Source organism: Stegostoma tigrinum, chromosome 25 (assembly GCF_030684315.1).
Source record: "Stegostoma tigrinum isolate sSteTig4 chromosome 25, sSteTig4.hap1, whole genome shotgun sequence".
Lineage (NCBI taxonomy): Eukaryota > Metazoa > Chordata > Chondrichthyes > Orectolobiformes > Stegostomatidae > Stegostoma > Stegostoma tigrinum.
The window spans coordinates 24,321,830-24,343,624 of NC_081378.1; the positions used below are offsets into that span (position 1 = coordinate 24,321,830).

Genomic DNA, 21,795 nt, shown 5'->3' on the forward strand with positions numbered 1-21,795 from the left:
ACCACTCTCCGAGTAAAGAACCTGCCTTTGACATCCATCTTAAATCTATCACCCCTCAATTTGTAGCTATGCCCCCTTGTACAAGCTGAAGTCATCATCCTTGGAAAAAGACTCTCACTGTCCACCCTATCTAATCCTCTGATCATCTTGTATGTCTCTATTAAATCCCCTCTTAGCCTCCTTCTCTCCAATGAGAACAGACCCAAGTCCCTCAGCCTTTCTTCATACGGCCTGCACTCTAGACCAGGCAACATCCTGGTAAAATCACCTCTGCACCTTTTCCAATGCTTCCACATCCTTCCTATAATGGGGTGACTAGAACTGCACGTAATATTCCAAACGAGGCCACACTAGCGTTTTGTACAGTTGCAGCATGACATCATGGCTCTGGAACTCAATCCCTCTACCTATAAAACCTATCACAGCGTAAGCCTTCTTAACAGCACTATCACCCTGGGTGGCAACTTTCAGGGATCTATGTACATGGACACCAAGATCCCTCTGCACATGCACACTACCAAGAATCTTTCCATTGACCCTGTATTCTGCCTTTCTATTATTCCTCCCAAAGTGAATCACCTCATATTTTTCCGCATTGAATGCCATTTGCAACCTTTCAGCCCAATTCTGCAGGTTGTCCAAGTCTCCCTGCAACCTGCAACATTCTTCCACGCTGTCCATCACTCCACCGACTTTAGTGTCATCTGCAAACTTACTAACCCATCCACCTATGCCTGTGTCCAAGTCATTTGGAACCACTGCTGTTTGTCATTTTTATAGAACAGATCCTTGAGGCACACCACCAGTGGCCTAACTCCAGGCTGAATATTTTCCAGCAGCCACCACTGGTTGCCTTCTTACAGAAAGCCAGTTTCTAATCCAAACTGCTAAATCTCCCTCAATCCCGTGCCTCTGTATTTTCTCCAATAGCCTACCATGTGGAACCCTATCAAAGGCTTTACTGAATTTGTGGTTAATTTGTGGTTTATTTTGATACAGTGCCCCAGCAGGGATTATTTCATTATTATTTGACTTCCTGTTTTAAAGAGTCAGGGAAGCTTTATTCTGTATCCAACGCCACATTGTACCTGTCTTGTGAGTATTTGATAGGGATAGTGTTGGTGGAGCTTTACTTTCAGTTCAAAGACAGTTTTACTTTTTAAAGGGAGTAGAGAGATCATTACTCTGCATCTCACCCTGTGCTACACCGGTCCTGAGACTGTTTGATACAGTGTTGTGGGACAGTTATTTTCTGTTTGAAAGCATCAAAAAAATTAGCTTTACTCTGTCTAATCCTATGAATCACACACAGAATCACACAATCAGACACATCAGTCCAACTCATCCATGCCAACCAGGTTTCCCAAACTAAATGAATCCTATTTTGCCTGCATTTGGCCTGTCCTCCAAACTTTTCCAATTCGTGTACTTATCAAAATGTCTTTTAAAATGTTGTAATTGTGCCCACATTCGCCAAATTCTCAGGAAGTTCATTCCACATGCAAATCACCCATCTTAAAAAAAAAAATTTACCCCTTGTCTTTTTTTAAAATCTCATTCCTCTCAACTTAAATCTGTTCCCTAGTCTTGATATTCCCCATCTGGGGAAAAGACAATCACCATTAACTCGAACAAAACCCCTCGTTATTTTACATAATTCCAACAGGTTGCCTCAACTTCTGTAGTCTAGTGGAAAAAATGTCCCAGCCTATTTGGCCTTTCTCTAACTCAAACCTGGCAAATCTCTTCTGAACCCTCTCCATCTTGATAATATCATTGCTATAACTGGGCAACCAAAAGTGGACGTAGTATTCCAGAAGAAGCCTCACAAATGTTCTGTACAACTTTAGCGAAATTCCCCAGCACCAATGCTTAAAAGGACTGAGCAATGAAAGCAAGCAAGCCAAACTGTTCAGAATTTCTGCTCAATCCATGGCAGATGGGCACCTGCTGGAGGGGCTCTGGTACTCCACATGGAGCATCTTCTCTACCTGGGAGTCCATCTTTGCCCTGCTGAGAAGTGTTGGCCAGCAAAATTGGCAAGTGTTGGAAATCAAGGTGAGTACTCACCTAGGCTGCTGGACAAGACAACTGAGCAATCAATGGAGACAAAGTTGAGACGTTTACTTCACGCTGAAAAGAGTGGAAGAAGCTCTAACTTCAGAGTGAAAGAGTAGTGGAGCTTTATGTTCTAATTACTTTTAGCTTAAAAGAGTAGATATAGCTTTACCCCAATGTTGTCGTAGATCATAGAAGATCATGGAATCCTTACAGCATGGAAACAGGCCATTTGGCTCAGAGTCCACACCGACCCTCTGAAGAGCATCCCACCCAGACCGACCTTTTATCCTATCCCTGCATTTCCCACCCTAAACACTATCGGCAATTTAGCATGGCTAAGCCGCCTCACCTAGACATCTTGACTGTGGGAGGAAAACCACACTGACACAGACAGTACATGCAAACTCCACACGACAGTCACCTGAGGCTAGAATTGAACCTGGGTCCCTGACGCTGTGAGGCAACAGTGCTGAACACTGAGCCACCATGCTGCCCTGCGAATGTCTAAGTCAGACAGCACAGAAGAAGCATTACTCTAAGTCTAACCCTGTGCAGTCCCTGTCCTGGGACCGTATGATGGGACAAATGTAGCAGAAACATTACTTCCAGATTTAAAGAGCATGGAAAGCTTTAATTTCTGTTCAAAGCATAGAAGATGCTTTACTTTCGGTTTAAAGGAGTAAAGAAAGCTTTACTTTTTGTCTAACCCCACACAGTCCCTGTCCTGAGAGGCTTTGTTGGTGACAGTGCAGAAGGAGGATTTACTTTCAGCTTAAAAAGAGCAGGTAGCTTTACTGACTATCTAATTCCATGCTTTGTGTGTGTTTGGAGTATTTGGCAGGGACAATGCCAAAAGGATTTACTTTCAGTTTAAAAGAGCAGAATGAAATTTACTCTGTTGTCAACCCTATATTGTACCTGTTTGGAAGTGTTTAATAGGGACAGGGTTGATACTTTCAGTTTAAAAGATTAGCAGGAGCTTTACTCTGTATCTAACAACGTGTGGTCCCTCTCCTGGGAGTGTAGCCGAAGTATTTTATTAGTCTTGTCAACATTAATTCACTTCCATAATGTTGAAAGTCCAGTAATTTTGTAGATGTTTCCATTATTTGGAGTCTAAACTAAAACACCAAATGGAAAAACACTCAAAGTTCTGAGAAAAATTTGTACCTTTAATGAGTTCAGGATACTGTGCCCTTTTTCAGTCTCTACATAGCAGTTATCACTCTCCATTTTTTTTATTTTGACACATCCTTTATGAAAGGTGCTAATGTCCAGGTCTGCAAACAGAAATATGAAGTTTAAAAATGAATTTTAAAAAAGAAAAATCAGTCAAGAGACAACATAAAATCATCTGCTTACATATCTTAAAATACACAGTACATTTGCAATTATATTCCCATTGCTTTAAAAATGCATTGTATGTAAAATGGGAATGTTTAGTTGAACAAGCTTCTCTATAGTACTAATAGAACAAAAAACCTCATCTGGGCCCAGAAGAGCTTAGGGTGAATTGGAATGAGGAAAGATGATAATTTGGAAGAAGATTTACAACTTCCCTGTCATCAACTTTATCAACCTCTTACCATTAAAAGGGGATATATAGTTCAGAGAACTGTGGATGGATTAGTGATTTGAAAATGGTTGTTTTATACATAAAGATTGAGACTGTATTCATTACAGTTTAGAAGAAAGCAAGGTTTGTCTTATTGAAATAAGATTCTGAGGGGACTTCTCAGAGGTGCAGGGAAGAGGTTTCCTTTCAGGGAATCTGTCTAGAACTGGGGACAATTTCAAAAGGAGGGGCCTCTCAAGACGAATGAGAAGGAATTTCTTCTCTTGATGGGTCATAAGTCTTTGTAATTGTCTTCCACAGGGAGCAGGGGAGGCAGGCTCATTGAATATATTCAAATCCAAGTTAGATAACTCTTTGATGCATCAAAAAAATTTACAGATTATGGGAACAGATAGGAAATTGGGGTTAACACCATAAATTGGTCATAAGCCATAAATGGTGTTGTAGGGTCAAAGGGACCAAGTGGTTTACTCCTACTCATAATTTATGGCCTTACAACATTAAACTATTTTCATATGAGAGATAATTTTGCCTAAGTATACCTTGAAGGACGTAGTAAGTCAATCAAAACTCTAATTCCACAGACAAATTAAAAGTTGCATAACAACTACTTTTTACCTATCCTTACAAGCCACCCATATAAACTATCTTATTTCACACAAACTTCTAAGGACATAAATAAACACACACAAAAACAACAAACAAAAATTGACAAAAGACTTTTTCCTCCTCCTCATAGATGCAACTGCTGTGTCATCTGGGTCTTGTCACAGACAGCTGTGGGGCAGAGTTCTTGTGAATATTTAAGGCTAAGATAGATTCTTGATCAAAAAAAAAAAAAAAAAAAAAAATCGGGGAATCAAGGGTTATGGGGAAAGAGCAGGAAAGCGGACGTGAGGAATACTGGATCTGCTATAAATATATTGAAAGACGGATCATGTTTGATGGGCCAAACAGCCTGCTCCTGTTCCTATTTCGTAACGATCTAAGCCTGATCACATGCTCAAAACTAACTCCAGCAGCTCAAGCACATAAACCTCCCCCCCACCCCCAAAAAATGCTGAAACTCTGAAGCAAAACAGTCAGTAAAGTGATTCTCATAAATGAGTCTAATGCTAAAGCATTCGTCCCCTGCTGAACTAAGCGTGTGTATGTTGCATGCACTCTACATAAAACAGCAGTAAGTATTTAATTAACTTGGGATCCCCTTAGAATGGGTACTGACAGTGCAACATGTAGATAATTTCCCATTATTTCCATGGCCTTTTTATATTGGTTCCAAAATATCCATGGTAACTTCCAAAAGCCACTAAAAACGACGACAGGTACACCACTGTTTTAAACACATGGAAACAATTAGCAGATTTACAGAAGCAGCAAAGGAAACATGCCCGGATCCAAATTGTTTTTATGCTCCGGGCATCACGATCTCTTTTGGATCTCAAACTACTAGGGTTTCGCTGAAAAGACTGGCACCCTTCAAAACAAAAACGGGGATAACACGATGTGAGATAATAAAATGTGAGGCTGGATGAACACAGCAGGCCCAGCAGCATCTCAGGAGCACAAAAGCTGACGTTTCGGGCCTAGACCCTTCATCAGAGAGGGGGATGGGGTGAGGGTTCTGGAATAAATAGGGAGAGATGGGGAGGCAGACCGAAGATGGAGAGGAAACAAGATAGGTGGAGAGGAGAGTATAGGTGGGGAGGTAAGGAGGGGATAGTCAGTCCAGGGAAGACGGACAGGTCAAGGAGGTGGGATGAGGTTAGTAGGTAGGAAATGGAGGTGCGGCTTGGGGTGGGAGGAAGGGATGGGTGAGAGGAAGAACAGGTTAGGGAGGCAGAGACAGGCTGGGCTGGTTTTGGGATGCACTGGGTGGAGGGGAAGAGCTGGGCTGGTTGTGTGGTGCAGTGGGGGGAGGAGACGAACTGGGCTGGTTTTGGGATGCGGTGGGGGAAAGGGGAGATTTTGAAGCTGGTGAAGTCCACATTGATGCCATTGGGCTGCAGGGTTCCCAAGCGGAATATGAGTTGCTGTTCCTGCAACCTTTGGGTGGCATCATTGTGGCACTGCAGGAGGCCCATGATGTACGTCATCTAAAGAATGGGAGGGGGAGTGGAAATGGTTTGCGACTGGGAGGTGCAGTTGCTTATTGCGAACCATTGCTTATTGCAGGAACAGCAACTCATATTCTGCTTGGGAACCCTGCAGCCCAATGGCATCAATGTGGACTTCACCAGCTTCAAAATCTCCGCTTCCCCCGCTGCATCCCAAAACCAGCCCAGTTCGTCCCCTCCCCCCACTGCACCACATAACCAGCCCAGCTTTTCCCCTCCACCCACTGCATCCCAAAACCAGTCCAACCTGTCTCTGCCTCCCTAACCTGTTCTTCCTCTCACCCATCCCTTCCTCCCACCCCAAGCTGCACCTCCATCTCCTCCCTACTAACCTCATCCCACCTCCTTGACCTGTCCGTCTTCCCTGGACTGACCTATCCCCTCCCTACCTCCCCACTTATACTCTCCTCTCCACCTATCTTCTTTTCTCTCCATCTTCGGTCCGCCTCCCCCTCTCTCCCTATTTATTCCAGAACCCTCACCCCATCCCCCTCTCTGATGAAGGGTCTAGGCCCGAAACGTCAGCTTTTGTGCTCCTGAGATGCTGCTGGGCCTGCTGTGTTCATCCAGCCTCACATTTTATTATCTTGGATTCTCCAGCATCTGCAGTTCCCATTATCACTAACACGATGTGAGGCTGGATGAACACAGCAGGCCAAGCAGCATCAGGGGAGCAGGAAAGCTTGACGTTTCGGGTCGGGACCCTTCTTCTTTCAAGCTTTCCAGCTCCTTTGATGCTGCTTGGCCTGCTGTGTTCATCCAGCCTCACAGCGTGTTATTTCAGATTCTCCAGCATCGGCAGTTCCTACTACCTCCAAAACGAAAACAGGGTTCAGTTTCACAAAATGCACTTACCAAACTTTACCGGAGTGACCAAATCGATGCGAGTATCGCCGCTGATTTTTTCAGAAGTCACCACCATCTGTTTCAGAGCCTTGTCGTACTTCACCAGAACATCGTCCATATTCTCCCCTTGGTTTGGGGAAATGAGTTCGACGAAAGCGCGGTCAGCCGACGGGTAGCCGTGCGGGTCCAGCGGCTTCACCGACACATCGCAGGGCAGGCGCACCTTTAAAGAGCCGAAAGGATCTACCAGCAGAGTCCAGCGTTTCAAGGCGCTACCCTTGTGCCGGGAGTCCAGGCAGCGGGTGCCCGACACCGACCTCCAAGGCCGCAGACGGGCAAAAGACGGGCCGCATTCCCTCGGCAAAAGCGCTGACCAGCCTCGGCGGAAAAACAGAGGGAAGGAAGTCATGCCGGAGCCGAAACCAGGGACAGAATACCGGATCCTCCACGGCTCAGGAGAAAACCACAACGCCAACTTTCTGTTGTTATGGGTAGAGGAGAAAGTGCTGTCGGGAGTTGAAGTCCGCGCACGCATCTTTAACCGGACGATTGCGAACTACAATTCCCACAATGCAGTACAAACGGTTGCAGCTGTCCAAGCATTGCAGCGAGCAACGAAGAGCAACTAAGATAATAAAATGTGAGGCTGGATGAACGCAGCAGGTCCAGCAGCATCTCAGGAGCACAAAAGCTGACGTTTCGGGCCTAGACCCTTCATCAGAGAGGGGGAGTGGGAGAGGGAACTGGAATAAATAGGGAGAGAGGGGGAGGCGGACTGAAGATGGAGAGAGAAGAAGATGGGTGGAGAGGAGAGTATAGGTGGGGAGGTAGGGAGGGGATTCGTCAGTCCAGGGAAGACGGACAGGTCAAGGAGGTGGGATGAGGTTAGTAGGTAGGAGATGGGGGTGCGGCTTGGGTTGGGAGGAAGAACAGGTTAGGGAGGCAGAGACGGGTTGGACTGGTTTTGGGATGCAGTGGGTGGAGGGGAAGAGCTGGGCTGATTGTGTGGTGCAGTGGGGGGAGAGGGCGAACTGGGCTGGTTTAGGGATGCGGTGGGGGAAGGGGAGATTTTGAAGCTGGTGAAGTCCACATTGATACCATTGGGCTGCAGGGTTCCCAAGCGGAATATGAGTTGCTGTTCCTGCAACCTTCGGGTGGCATCATTGTGGCACTGCAGGAGGTCCATGATGGACATGTCGTCTAAAGAATGGGAGGGGGAGTGGAAATGGTTTGCGACTGGGAGGTGCAGTTGTTTGTTGCGAACCGAGCGGAGGTGTTCTGCAAAGCGGTCCCCAAGCCTCCGCTTGGTTTCCCCAATGTAGAGGAAGCCACACCGGGTACAGTGGATGCAGTATACCACATTGGCAGATGTGCAACTGTCTGTCATGCGCACAATAAAACAAAGAACTCAGGACGCCATAGATCTGAAAGAAGAAGTCGCTGGCAAAATTCTCAAGCTGGTAGCAACCGTGTGGAGAAAGCAGAGTTAACTCTCTGGTGAACAGATGCTGTCAGACCTGCTGAATTTCGCTAACAATTTCTGTTTTTGTCGCAGGAATGCACCTGTTCAGATACGTGAATAACACGGCTCTGGAGCAGGTGGGACTTGAACCCGGATCTTCTAATTCAAAAGGAGAAGCTTTACCACTGTACCCCAATTGTTGATGTCATTCAAAGAAATTTTTACAAAATAAGCGATTTTTCGCGAAATGTCTTCTGATGTAGATCTGCCGAAGGGTTCATGCCAAAGGCAGTCCTGCTGTTCATCCAGCTCCACACTTTGTTATCTCTAATTCCCGAAATGTCGCCTTCTCCTTTCCAAGTTATGTTGCCTAGCTTGCTGTGTTTTGACAGCCTCCTATTTGTCTACCTTGGTTCACAACTGGGTTCAGCGGATTTCTTTTGTATAACTTGAAGGACAGTTGGTGAGAGATTTAAGGCTGCACAAATATAAATAAAGGAAATGCGTTCGTAGTATCTAAGTCGTATTAACAATTAGTCTGCATTGCATGAGGGAAATGAGTTTATTGTTGGACTTTGAGATAGTAGGAAATGCAGATGCTGGAGAATCTGAGGTTAACAAGGCATAGAGCTGATGAACACAGCAGGTCAGCCAGCATCAGAGGAGCAGGAAGGCTGACGTTTCGGGTTTGGACCTTTCCTGCTCCTCTGATGCTGCCTGACCTGCCGTGTTCATCCATCTCGACGCCTTGTTATCTCTTATTGTTGGGCCTTTCCGGGTTTCCGGGATTTATTTTAGTAGCTTTGCTATTGGTCCAGATGAATCCCATGTTGCCCAATGGCTGGGTGCGAACTAACTGTGTGTATGGTTGCTATGGAGATGACGCTTGTTGACCACAAACTGGAAGAGGATCCCGGAGAGTGTCAGCAGCTCCTCAGGTACATCTCAAAGGCGAGGGCTTCAAATCTAGACGGCGCAGAACAGAAAAACAAAAATACCAGAAAGGCACCGATTACAGCTTTAATCCACAAACTCTAGTGTTGATGTTCTGACCCACACCATCACCAAGTGTGCACCCGCCCCATGTGGACTGACCACTCCTATCCCACTCACGGCCTTGTCTACACTGACCATCCCCTGGCCTATGTGCACTGACCACCCCACGTCCTGTGTAAACTGACAACCTCCGCGCTCTGTGCAATGTCCGCACCGCCGACCTGTGTGCACTGACCACTTCCCCTGCCCTGTGTTCACTGACCACCTCTGCCCTTGCCATGTCTGCATCAACCCCCAATATGTATTCTGACCACACCTACCCCCCCTCAAAGCCCAGTCTATATTGACACCCCTCCCCTGCCATGTGTGTACTGATCTCCTCCTGCCCTGTCTGCAATGACCTCTCCCCTGCCATGTATGCACTGACGTCTTCCCTGCCCTGTGTGCATTGATCACCTTCCCTTGCCCTGTGTATAATTACCACAGTACCCTGGCACATTGAACCACCATCCTATCCCGACCCTTTGCTCACTCACCTCCTTTATGGAATCAAGAGGTGAATTACCCAATGCAGATTTCTAAGCTCAGAAGCAGAAGTTGCAGGAAAAGCTGAGTTGGTCTGGCAGTGTCTGTTAAGAAAAATCAGTTAACTTTTGGGTCTGGTGGCCCTTCTTCAGAACAGACCCAAAATGTTAACTCTGACTCTTAGAACATAGAACAATACAGCGCAGAACAGTCCCTTTGGCCCTTGATGTTGCGCCGACCTGTGAACTAATCTAAGCCCCTCCCACTACACTATCCCATCATCATCCATATGCTTATCCAAGGACTGTTTAAATGCCCCCTTTTACTTCATAGATGCTACCAGAACCACTGGGCTTTTCCATTAACTTCTGTGTTGTTTTTTCCTGATTTACAGCATCCACAGTTCTTTCAGTTTTTGTTTGCAGTGTTCTAAGCCTTGGACTTGCTGTTGTAGCCACAGTACTAACATAGCTAGCCTAGTTCAATTTCTGGTCAATAGTGATCTCCAAGATGTTGTTTGTGGTTTTCAGTGATGCTAAGGGTGGCACAGTGGCTCAGCGGTTAGCACTGCAGCCTCATAGCACCAGGGACCCAGGTTCGATTCCAGCCTCGGGTGATTGTATGTGTGGAGTTTGCACATTCTCCCCATGTCTGCGTGGGTTTCCTCTGGGTGCTCCAGTTTCCTCCCACAGTCCAAAGATGTGTAGGCTAGGTGGATTGGCCATGCAAAATGGCCCGTAGTGTTCAGGGGTGTGTGGGTTATAGGGGGATGGGTCTGGGTGGGATGCTTCAAGGGGCGGTGTGAACTTGTTTGACTGAAGGGCCTGTTTCCTCACCGGAGGGAATCCAATGCTATTAAATGTCAAGGGCGGATGGTTGAATTCTCTTACTGGAGATGTAATACTGGGCAAAAATATAACTTGCCTCTTATCAGCCCAAAACTGGATGTTGCTCAGGTTTTGCTGCTTTTGAATGTACATGGACATATTCAATAGTTGAAGAGTTGCGAATGTTGTTGAACATTATGCAATTGTCAATAAACATCTCCAGCTGAAGATGACTGAGGCAAGAACACTACCTTAGGCAACTCCAGCAGTGATGTCATGTGGTTGAGATGGTTTGACCTCCAAGAACCACAGCTATCTTCCTTCGTGCTTGAATATGACTTCAACCAATGTAGATTCAACCCCTTAGTTCCCATTGACTCTAGTTTGCCAGGGCTTATTGATGCATAATCAGTCAAATACTGCATTGATGTTGGCAGTCTCAACTCACCTCTGGAGTTCTGTTATTTTGCCCATGTTTGGACCAAGGCTGTAACGATTCAGGAGTTGAGTCAACCATTGTTCACAGTAGGAGCTGGCAGGATTGCACAGTTTAGATCTAATCTATTGGTTGTAGGTTTACTTCGTTTTGTCTATTAAAAACAGCTTCCATGAAGTGGTCCTGTAATTATGATTTTTAAGTGGCCTGCAAGTGAATTGAGGAGGTGTTATGATAGTCATGAAGAGTTGGGAAATGTCAGATGCCAATATCCATTGACAAGGAAGAGCATGAATCTAGTGCTTATGGATCAAAAAATGTGGAGCTGGTAAAGCACAGCAGGTTAGACAGTATCCAAGGAGCAGGAGAGTCAATGTTTCGGTTCAAAACCCTTTGTCAGGCATGAAACATTGACTCTGCTGCTCCTCAGATGCTGTCTGATCTGCTGTACTTTCCAGCTCCACGTTTATTGACTCTAGCTTCCATCATCTGTAATCCTTGCTATATCCTAGTGCCTATGTCCTGAGGTGTTGTTTACTGCTGAGCAACATAGAGGCTGCTAACAGCCAACTGTGAACTGAAGTCATCACGAACCCATTCCAACCAATGTCAAGGTTTTTTGATGTATAGCCTCTTGGTCACGTATGGGTAAAATAGGAAGCTGAATGTTAATGAGGCTTAAGTGGCCATTAATAAGGTGTTTAACAAGCTGCAATCCCCCTTAACTAGCCACTCGCTATCTCCTAGCAAGAAATTTGCCTCCCCAATTGTAAAAAGCATAAAAGATGCTGCGACATGCTCCTGATGCTGATTGCTGGATTTCTCATCTCCTTTGCAATGAATTTTTGCTATTGGCCAGACTTCTGTAACATTCTGCCCTTAATGTTTTTTTTTGTATCCATTTTACCTCACTGTTGCCAGCACAGTGATGGTTATCCTTCAATTTAATAGATGGTCGGATGCTCAGGTCTTTTCTTGTAGAACTGATTTCTTTTAAGTTTTGTGGAATGTTCTGTCTTTTCCTTTCATGAAGAAAGAGAGAAGTGAGGGAGAGAGGATGCAGTATGTTCTCACTCTCTGCTGCTCTTGGCACATAGAGCTTTAGCTTAACCAGACTACTGGTCCCAGACAGAATTTTAAGTCAAAAACTTTTGGTGCCTCTCAACAACCACTTCTTTTCGATTTCCGAAAGAAACATTGTATGGCACAGCTCATTGTGCAACACTTGTTTACATTGCAAAACTTTTCTGTTTTGTTTTATTAAAGTAACCCAACTTCCGTCTGAGTTTCTGGTCCAAGAAAAGGTGGCCTCTTACAACTGATCCTTGTGGCTATTAGGCCAGTGTCAGGTGCACAGGTATGGATCACTTGCACTTTCACTGGCACAATGTGAAGGAACTTTCTCTCCCATAGGGTCTGAATGTCTATGATTCTTGAGAGAGTTGTGGAGAATAGATCAGTGAAAGTATTTAATGAGGTGGTAGAGAGATTTTAGAAATATCAGGGAGTTGAGGACTATGATGAGCTGTCATGAAAGAAGAGATGTGGTCCGGGGCAGATCATCCATAACCTTGTTGAATGATGGAGCCGTCTTAAGGAGTCAAAAAGACTACTCCTACCCCATTCTCTTACAGTCTCATGTTCTTGTGGTGATATGATTATCTAATAATAAAAATCTTCAAAAACTATTTTGATGAAAATTAGTCAATGTCACAATTTTCAATACCTAAACTGTTATTTAAATTTGAAGAACATTACACAATAATTCGCAATTTGACTTATTTGGTAAGTGTGTCAGTGACACTTTCATTACATTGCTTTATGAGTCACAATACACTGTTGTAAAAAAATTGCTGTGACTCAATGTTGTTAAATCATGGAAAATAGAGTAAAAGTACAATAAAGTTTGAAAGCTGGTCCATAGTTCCAAACTCACTGTGTAAAGTATTTATTGGATCACAAAAGGGCCAGAATGAAAAGGTCTGAAAGCTGGTGATTCAAGCAGAGACTACCTCAAGATCTAAAACAAACCATGTTCAATTTTATTCAGTTCTGATCTGGACTTCTGTGCTTCCAGGCGTTTAGTTCTGATAATACTGGCCAATTATCACTCAACAAATACAATCCAATTTTGTCCTCAATACTGCCAAAACCTTCTGCTCCTTAACAAATGTAAAATCTTGGGTTAATAAAATGTGAGGCTGGATGAACACAGCAGGCCCAGCAGCATCCCTGGGCCTGCTGTGTTCATCCGGCCTCACATTTTATTATCTTGGATTCTCCAGCATCTGCAGTTCCCATTATCACTAAAATCTTGGGTTCATGTTTTGCTCTCAAATACTGCCCACAATTCACAAGAATTCATCAGCCCCAATCCTCTTGAATCTTTCAATCTGTTTCCCCAATTTACCAGTTTTCCTACTCCTATGTGTTATGTGCTGCTTCTCTGAGATACAAGCATCAGATACTTTGATTCCCAAGACTTGCAGATGGTAAGACCATTTCTGTTACTCCTGAATCCCAACATTAACCCACCATTAAGCCTTCAGGCTACCAGGCTTCCTTATCCAGCTCTTGAACATCACCTTTCTTTCATTTACTCATGGGATGTTGAAGCAACTGGCTGGGCCAACATTTAATGATGAGATTTAACTTCCCATGAGAAGGCGTTAATGAACTGCATTCTTGAACTGCTGCAGCCCATGTGGTATAGGTAGATCCACAATGTCATTTGAGTGGCAATGCCAGGATTTTGAATCAGGGACACTGGTACACTGGTATGACAGAATTGCTAGTCCTCATTTGCCATACTTCTGTAAAGCCCTTGCTTTCATCTTAACATTGTTAGTATTTGTGGAAATGCCTGCAGCCAACATCTTGCTCTGTTTTTGGTTGACATTTATGCACCTTCTTGTAACTAGATCTGCCTTTAACCCATTTTCCATGTACAGACCCCTGCTTCATTGCGCTCATTTGCCCCAGCTTCATTATACATTTCTTTGTCATTGTGAATCATCTTGAATATTTTATCAGCAAATCCCTGAATAATGTAACAACAACAATAGGAATCCACTCTCTTCTGATGTTATTTATCGCCTTATAATTGCATTACTGTAAAAATTCTGTGCTACTGTAGAATCCCACCAGGTGGCAGTATGTTCTCAGTGGGATAAATGTGAAGTAAAATCACCAGAGTCCGACTGGACTGTGTATTTCTGAAGGCAGTGGGGCTGATGAGCCAACTATCATGCTCGGAGGCAGGGCCCTTAAGCCTGCCTGGGATACTGGCATTGACCTACCACCAATCCCCGCTACAGTAGCCATCACTTTTCTGCTAATTAGGAGAACTACTAGAAAATTCCAGCCAGCTCCTGTTAACAGCCTTTAATATGCCTTTAATTGGGTTGGCAACCCACTACATATGGACGAGTTGTCCTGCCACACCTCCGTTCAGCCTCCAGGAAAGTGACTCGGGTATGGATGAGGCCAGGTAACTGATAAGAACCCTGACGTTGCAGAATTGATTTCCAATTACCCTTTATTCCCCACCCCAGCAAGCTTACAAGTCAAATTCCTATTGTACTGGGTCTCATCTGCCAGCTTCTGACATGAGAATGCCATCATATATGATGCTGATTAAGGGCCCAATTTTAACTTGGACAAGTGGATGCACCCATATGCCCTGGTCAATATGTGACCTCCGACCAACGTGTCTACTGCAGATTATCTTGTCATTATCACATTGCTGTTCCTGCAATATTGCTTTGCAAATTTCCTATGTTCCAACAGAGTGCTTTGGGAGGTCCTGAGGTTATAAAAGGTGCTCTGTAAATGTAGTGTTTCATTCTTACTAAACGGCATAAGGACCCGCTGTCCTTACAAAATGAAACTGCATGACATCCCTTGCGCCATCAGTAATGATGTGTTAGTGGGCTGGAAATCTCTACACATCCACCACTATAAGCCTGCGGTACTGGACAGGAAGTGCTTTGAGGTAGCTCATTGTCACTGATCCTCCTCTTTCTATCTTTATTTGCTCTGGGTCCTATCCAGCAAATAGTGTTGGAGGATACTGCAGAAGAGACAATGTTCTTGGATAACAAGATGGTTTACTGCAAAATAGCAATGTACAAGTACAATACTAGGATCCTTGGGAGCAGGTGCATATATATTTGGTCCCTAGGGAGGCTAGAGTAGAACTCCCTGTCTCCATCTACAGACTGTGTATGACATTCGTAAAAGAAATGTTAACCTTTTTTACAAGTAGTAGTTGATGGTTTTTAAAATTTGTTTCAGTGCTTTATTGTCCAAATTTTAATCCTTTCTGCTATTTGGCAAGAAATGGACTTGAGGAGAACTTTTTAAATTTGCTTTCTGTGCCAGCTTCTTGGAGCAAGGACAGAATTTTAACTCCAATTTGGGAGCAAACAAGGTGCAGATGGGGTCAATTGAAAGCTCAAAACTGTGATATCAGATCAGAAACCTGGCATGATCCCACCCACTTCCAAATTTATCCAGGGCACTTTTGTAGGAGGGGAGAGAAATCTCCATGGAGCTGTTGGATAATTAATTTCAATACAAGAATAGGCAATAAATGTGACTTTAACCCAGCATTTTTGTGTTAAGAGCCAGTGCATGGGTTTCTTAAACTGATCCATTGTTCATTGAATCTGACAGTTGTTGTGCTTTTTATGTGAAAGGTTTGTCCTCGCAGCATTTGGTTAAAGATCCAAGTTTCACTGTCACGTTGGTAGTGGATTGCAAGAAAAGGAGTTTATAGAATATCTATGAGATGGCTTTTTGGAGCAGCTCGTGGTGGAGCCCGGGAACAGGCAATACTGGATTTAGAGTTGTACAATGAGGCAGACTTGATAAGGCAGCTTAAGGTAAAGGAATCCTTAGGAGGCAGTGATCATAAGATGATAGAATTTACTCTGCAATTTGAGAGAGAGAAGATAGGATCAGAGGTAACGGTATTACAGTTGAATAAAGGTGACTACAGAAGGTATGAGGGAGGGGCTGGGTAGAATTGACTGGAAGAAGAGCCTAGTGGGAAAGACAGTGGAACAACAATGGCAGGAGTTTCTGGGAGTAATTCAGGAGACACAACAAAAATTCATCCCTAGGAAAAAGAAACATCGTACAGGGATGATGAGGCAACCCTGGCTGACTAAGGAAGACAGGGATAACATAAAAGCAAAAGAGAAAGCATATAATCTGGCAAAGGGCAGTGGAAAACCAGAGGACAGGGAAGCTTACAAAGACCAACAGAGGGCAACAAAAAAAGAAATAAGAAGGGAGAAGATTCAATATGAGGGTAAGTTAGCTGGTAATATAAGTGAAGACTGTAAGTTTCTTTAGATATATAAAGGACAAAAGAGAGGCAAAGGTGGACATTGGACCACTGGAAAATGACGGTGGAGAGATAGTAGTGGGGAACAAGGAAATGGCTGAGGAACTGAATAATCACTTTGTGTCAGTCTTCACAGTGGAAGACTCAGGTAATATCCCAAAAATTCAAGAGAGTCAGGGGACAGAGCTGAGTATCATGGCCATTAACAAGGAAAAGGTGCTAGTAAAACTGATTGGCCCGAAGGTGGACAAATCACCTGGACCAGATGGACTACACCCCAGAGTAAGAAGATAGGTGAAGAGATAGTGGAAGCGTTAGTGGTGATCTTTCAGGAATCACTAGAGTCAGGGGATTCCCAGAGGACAGGAAAATGGCTAACATGACACCCCTGTTTAAAAAGGGAGTAAGGCAAAAGACGGAAAATTACAGGCTGATTAGCCTAACCTCAGCCATGGGTAAGATTTTGGTGTCCATTGTAAAGGATGAGATTGCTGAATATTTGGAAGTCTATAGTAAAATAGGGCAAAGTCAGCACGGTTTCATCAACAGGAGGTTATGCTTTTCTGCTAGAATTCTTTGAGGAAGTAATGAGCAGGGTAGACCAAGGAGAGCCAATGGATGTTATCTGCCTGTTATCTATCTTCAAGAAGGCCTTTGATAAGGTGCCACGCAGGAGGGTGCTGAGTAAGATAAGGGCCCCATGGTGTTAGAGGCAAGGGGTTAGCATGGATATAAGATTGGCTGTCTGGCAGAATGTAGAGAATGTGGATAAAAGGGTGTTTCTCAGGATGGCAGCCAGTGACAAGTGAAGTTCCGCAAGGGTCAGTTCTGGGACCACAATTTTTCACTTTGTACATTAATGATCTAGATGAAGGAACTGTGGGCATTCTGGCTAAGTTTGCAGACAGTACAAAGACAGGTGGAGGGACAAGTAGTATTGAGGAGGTGGTGAGGCTGCAGAAGGATTTGAACAGGTTAGCAGAGTGGTCAAAAGAAATGGTAGATGGAGGACAACTGGGAAAGTGTGAGGTCATGCACTTTGTAAGAAGAATAAAAGTTTCGACTATTTTCTAAATGGGGAGAAAATTCAGAAGTCTGAAGTGCAAAGAGACTTGGGAGTTCTAGTCCAGGATTCTCTCAAGGTAAAGTTGCAGGTTGTGTCAGTAGTCAGGAAGGCAAATACAATGTTGACATTTATTTTGAGAGGACTTGAATATACAAGCAGGGATGTGCTACTGAGGCTTTATAAGGCTCTAGTCAGGCTACATTTGGAGTATTGTGTGCAGTTTTGGGCCCCATATCTCAGGAAGGATGTACTGGCCCTGGAGCAAGTTCAGAGGACGTTCAGAAGAATGGTCCCAGGAATGGAATGCTTAACATATGATGAATGTTTGAGGACTCTGGGACTATACTCATTGGAGTTTAGATGGATGATGGGGGGATATAATTGAAGTTTTCAGAATACTGAATGGCCTGGACAAAGTGGATGTTGGGAAGATGCTTCCATTGGTAGGAGAGTCTGGGACCCAAGAGAACAGCCTTAGAGTAAAGGAAAGACCTTTTAGAATGGAGTTAAGGAGAAACTACTTCAGCTAGAGAGTGGCGAATCTATGGAGTTCACTACCACAGAAGACTGTGCAAGCCAGGTCATTGATTATATTTAAGACTGAGATAGATAGGTTCTTGATTATCAGGGGGATCAAGGGTTACGGGGAGAAAGCAGGGCAATGGGATTGAGGAACGTATCAGCCATGATTGAATGGCAGAGCAGCCTCAGTGGGTCAAATGGCCTAATTTCTGATCCTGTGTCTTAAGGTCTTATGATTCACAGCTGACTTATAACTTTCTGACATAGCAAGAACTGCAGAGTTCTTTCTGAGTTGTGCACTGACCTTGGACTTCACTCACTTTAATCTGATTTTTCCAGTTGTCAACCTTTGCTAAAATATGGGAGCAACTCTTTTTTGGACCTTTGTTAAAGAACAAGACGAGCTGCATCAACAATACTTGGAACGGCAACAATTTCAATTGCATACCAGATGCTTTCTCATCAAATACATAGCTGTTCATAGGACAGATGGGATTGAAACAGTTGTCCAACATGAAGGTTATACTCCCAACCAGGGCCTAAAGAAGTAGAGTCTGCTTTCATGATATCCCTGAGGACCCATACCTCATCAAATTCAGAATTTCATAGAAGGACATTGCCAGCACCTGCAACTTCCTGAAGCAAAGCTGCTTTCACTGTGGACTTAGTAGTATGAATTGCAGTTACTATCAAGTTAGCTGTCACTGTAGATCCATCCATGGCTTTGTGTTCTTTCCCTAAATTTGTGCTTTTTTTTCTCTCATGCAAGGAGAGAAAACAGTGTCATGATCATGAGAAATGAATTGTGCAGAGAGGAGGTTGTTGCACCAATTATGAGATGTCAGATAAATGTCATTATTAGCCGATCAGTTGGGTATGTGAGGATGTGTCTGGAGAATGAGGAATGAATGGAGCTGCAAAGTTTGTTGGCCTGTGGGGTGCTGTACAGGAGAATGCTGGGGAAGTCAGACTGTGGTTGTTAGCAATAATTTATATAATAATTAATATTTAATATTTATATAATACGCCAGGAGATATGAGTGAAGAGGAAAAGAAATCAGAAGATGATATTGACGAAGATGATGAAGAAACCATCACAGCTGTAGCCCCAGCAATAACCCTTCAAGAAGAGGAACCTGCAGATGTGTCTACAAGTCCTGCTTTTCAGTGCCTGGATGAAGTAAGTTCTCGTCTATGTTTACACTATTTAATGTTTCTGTGTGGCTTTAAATATGGAGGATATTTTGCTTGAACTTATCTTGCTCTTAAAATCTTGGGTATTACTTTGATTTTTAATAGTGTAACATAGCGGGATAGCAAATCAGCAACTTATCTCACATCACCTTGTGACTTTTACTCCTTTTGACTGTGGATAAAGATGATTCAGGAAATGGTGAATGGGAAAGAGATAACTGGAGAATAGTCGATGAAGTCAGAATGAAATTGTGGTTGAGACAGGATGATGCAAGTGTATGAATTCTGCAGTTTCAGTTAGCTTGGCGGGAAATAACAGACAAATATTTCCAGTTCCTGGGAACTGGATCAACAAGTGATCTTACTGGCCTTGGAAGAGAATTGGATGATGGTTAAAAATACCAAAAAAGAAAAGCAACCAACTTTCTCTACAATAAACAGTTTTAAGAACAGATGTTGCAACAGCAAGAGTTAAGTTCAAGTTACATAACTCTGCAGACTCCACCAAATAAAACCAAAAACAATTGACCAAGGGCAGTTCAATAAACCTAGTTGCTAGTTCTTCTACCATCCCAGATTTTTACCAATGCTAAAGGAAGGGAGGGAGACAATCTTGTCTTATCCTCTGCTATGGTTAGTTTATTACTCAGAGTTAATGACATTAGTTATAGGACCAAATGGTCCTATGTTATCTAGCGGGGTTGGGGAGGTTAGGTGGGGTTAGCAGTGAAAGGAGGAAAGGTGGAGGCACCATACCAACTTGTTGCAGATGAGAAGAAGTTACTGGAAATTTCAATGTGACTACCTTCTTAACCTTGTCTTCTTTTGTGACTTTTCTACTTCAGTGGTCTTAATCATTGACAAGTCATCAATTAATTTAATCCATCATCCCTACATCACCCCTTCTCAGACATCCTTTTGTTTCTAATGCATTGCACTTTAACATCATTAATTACTTTTCAGTATAAAGACTTGCATAGTTCTTTTCTACACATCATGAACCTATAAACAACAAAAAAGTTAATTTATTTTAATGTATTGGTTGAGGGAGGAATTTGGCGAGAAAACTGGACAAACCAACGGCTCTTGAATGACATATATGTAAATAGAATAGATCACACCATTATCTGCAATTGCTTGCTTTATTATAGATATGCTTGTTTTGTTTAAGAGCTGTACAGAGTTTTACAGAGCTTGTGACAGGCCTCAGTGCTTATGGTAAACATATCATATTGAGAATAGCTTAAAAGCCAAGTGCAGCTTTTTTACATATCTTTCAAAAACAGTATAGAAGAAGGGTCCAGATCCGAAACATCAGCCTTCCTGCTCCTCTGATGCTGCTTGGCCTGCTGTGTTCATCCAGCTCTACACCTTGTTCTTTCAGATTCTCCAGCATCGGCAGTTCCTACTATCGCTAGCACAATGTAGTTATTTTGATTCTTTCATTGGTACCTTTCTAACAATTAAACATATTTACAATTGTTACAACTCTCTGGCCTTAACATTAAATTGCTGAGTAAATTATGCAAAGTAATATGTTAACAGTGGACAAGCATTTTTAATAACAAGGTATTCAGTGCAATCAGTAGAAGAGATATATTTAAAGCTAAAATAATCAATCTGAATACTTTTTAAAATAGCACAGTTAATTGGAAATTTCTATTGTCTGCTCTAATTGAAGTTACGAAATGATTCATCAGTATTACAATAGTTCTCCTGAAGTTAATTCCAGCTAAATTTCTTTTAGATTAATTCTTCATTGAAAATTCTATTTAAGCATATACCTGAAATTCTTCAAAATGGAATTAAAAAGTACATACTTTGTTTCCACCCAACTACTTAAAAAATGAGGGTGTAAAAATTAATTTATCCCCTTTTATAGGCAAAGATTTAGAGCTGTAGGCAGCCTGCACCCCAACTGTCAGGCCTGAGACATGGATGGCCCATTTCAACATTTGGCATGCTGCCAGTACCTATTGACCTTAATTACACTCATTAATAACCATTACAAATATTTTACACCCACATATACACGTCTTCCTTTAACATGTTCTCTGTTGACAAGAACGTATATTTACATTTTATTTAATGTTTTAAGATGCTTTTTAAAGTTATACAAAATCCAATGTTGAATTGTAGAGCAACTACTAAAACTTTGGTTCAAAAGATGTGGTTTTGAGAAGATTTTAAAGTCCAGAAACATGCAGAGACAGTAAGGTTCAAAAAGTACTTCCAAGATAATGGAAGGCATTGCGATCAATTATAGAGAAAAGTGGCAGAAGATGGCATAGGATGCCAGTCAGAAGACTGAAAAGTGTGGGAGAGGCGACAAGGTAAAGGTAGGGCAAAGCAAGGTCTTGGATGGATCTGAAAATGAGTACCAGGACTTAAAATTCAGTATGGACAAATGTAGATCAACAAGGACATTCTGATAGATGATCAAGATTTAGTGTAAAAAAGAATATGAATGGGTGACATTTTAACATGCTGTACTTAATATAAATTAGAGAATAGGAAACTAGCCAGGAGCGACTGAACAACTCAAGAGATGTGAAATATATATAAGATATTTTTAGTACACATGCACTTGAAAGTAAGGCCTTTCTTCAGAGATAGAGTTTGAAGCTCTAGATCAAATAATACACTGATATGTGAACAATCTGAATCACCCTGAGTAAGTAATTGAGGATACAGTTGAAGTTGGTGGAAAAGAAGTAAAGTGAGGTAGGAAACTATGGCTTGATCTTCCTAGTACTTGGCTAGAATAAGCTTTGATGCACAGGTGATTTTATTTCAGAGAAGTATTCTGACGTT

General features: G+C 43.0%; 2 protein-coding genes across 5 annotated transcripts in view; one reads left to right on the top strand and one right to left on the bottom strand.

Annotated features, from left to right (window-relative positions):
* Positions 1-7,220, bottom strand: part of fam185a (family with sequence similarity 185 member A) — a 92,207-nt gene extending 84,987 nt beyond the window's left edge. The window contains exons 1-2 of one of the 3 annotated variants that reach the window (XM_059654577.1): positions 6,610-7,220; positions 3,232-3,341 (exon numbers count right to left, since the gene is read on the bottom strand). In XM_059654577.1, the coding sequence (XP_059510560.1) occupies positions 3,232-3,341; positions 6,610-7,135 (636 nt within the window). In that variant the 5' untranslated portion in view covers positions 7,136-7,220. The remainder of the gene's footprint in view (positions 1-3,231; positions 3,342-6,609) is intronic. The other 2 variants (XM_059654576.1, XM_059654575.1) reach the window with 2 other exon arrangements.
* Positions 7,221-7,748: 528 nt separating this feature from the next.
* ccdc146 (coiled-coil domain containing 146) overlaps positions 7,749-21,795 on the top strand; it is a 133,727-nt gene continuing 119,680 nt past the window's right edge. Inside the window, exons 1-2 of one of the 2 annotated variants that reach the window (XM_059654578.1) lie at positions 7,749-8,199; positions 18,819-18,967. In XM_059654578.1, the coding sequence (XP_059510561.1) occupies positions 18,824-18,967 (144 nt within the window). In that variant the 5' untranslated portion in view covers positions 7,749-8,199; positions 18,819-18,823. Of the gene's footprint in view, positions 8,200-8,935; positions 9,001-18,818; positions 18,968-21,795 lie in introns of those variants that run through there. The other variant, XM_048554372.2, reaches the window with a different exon arrangement.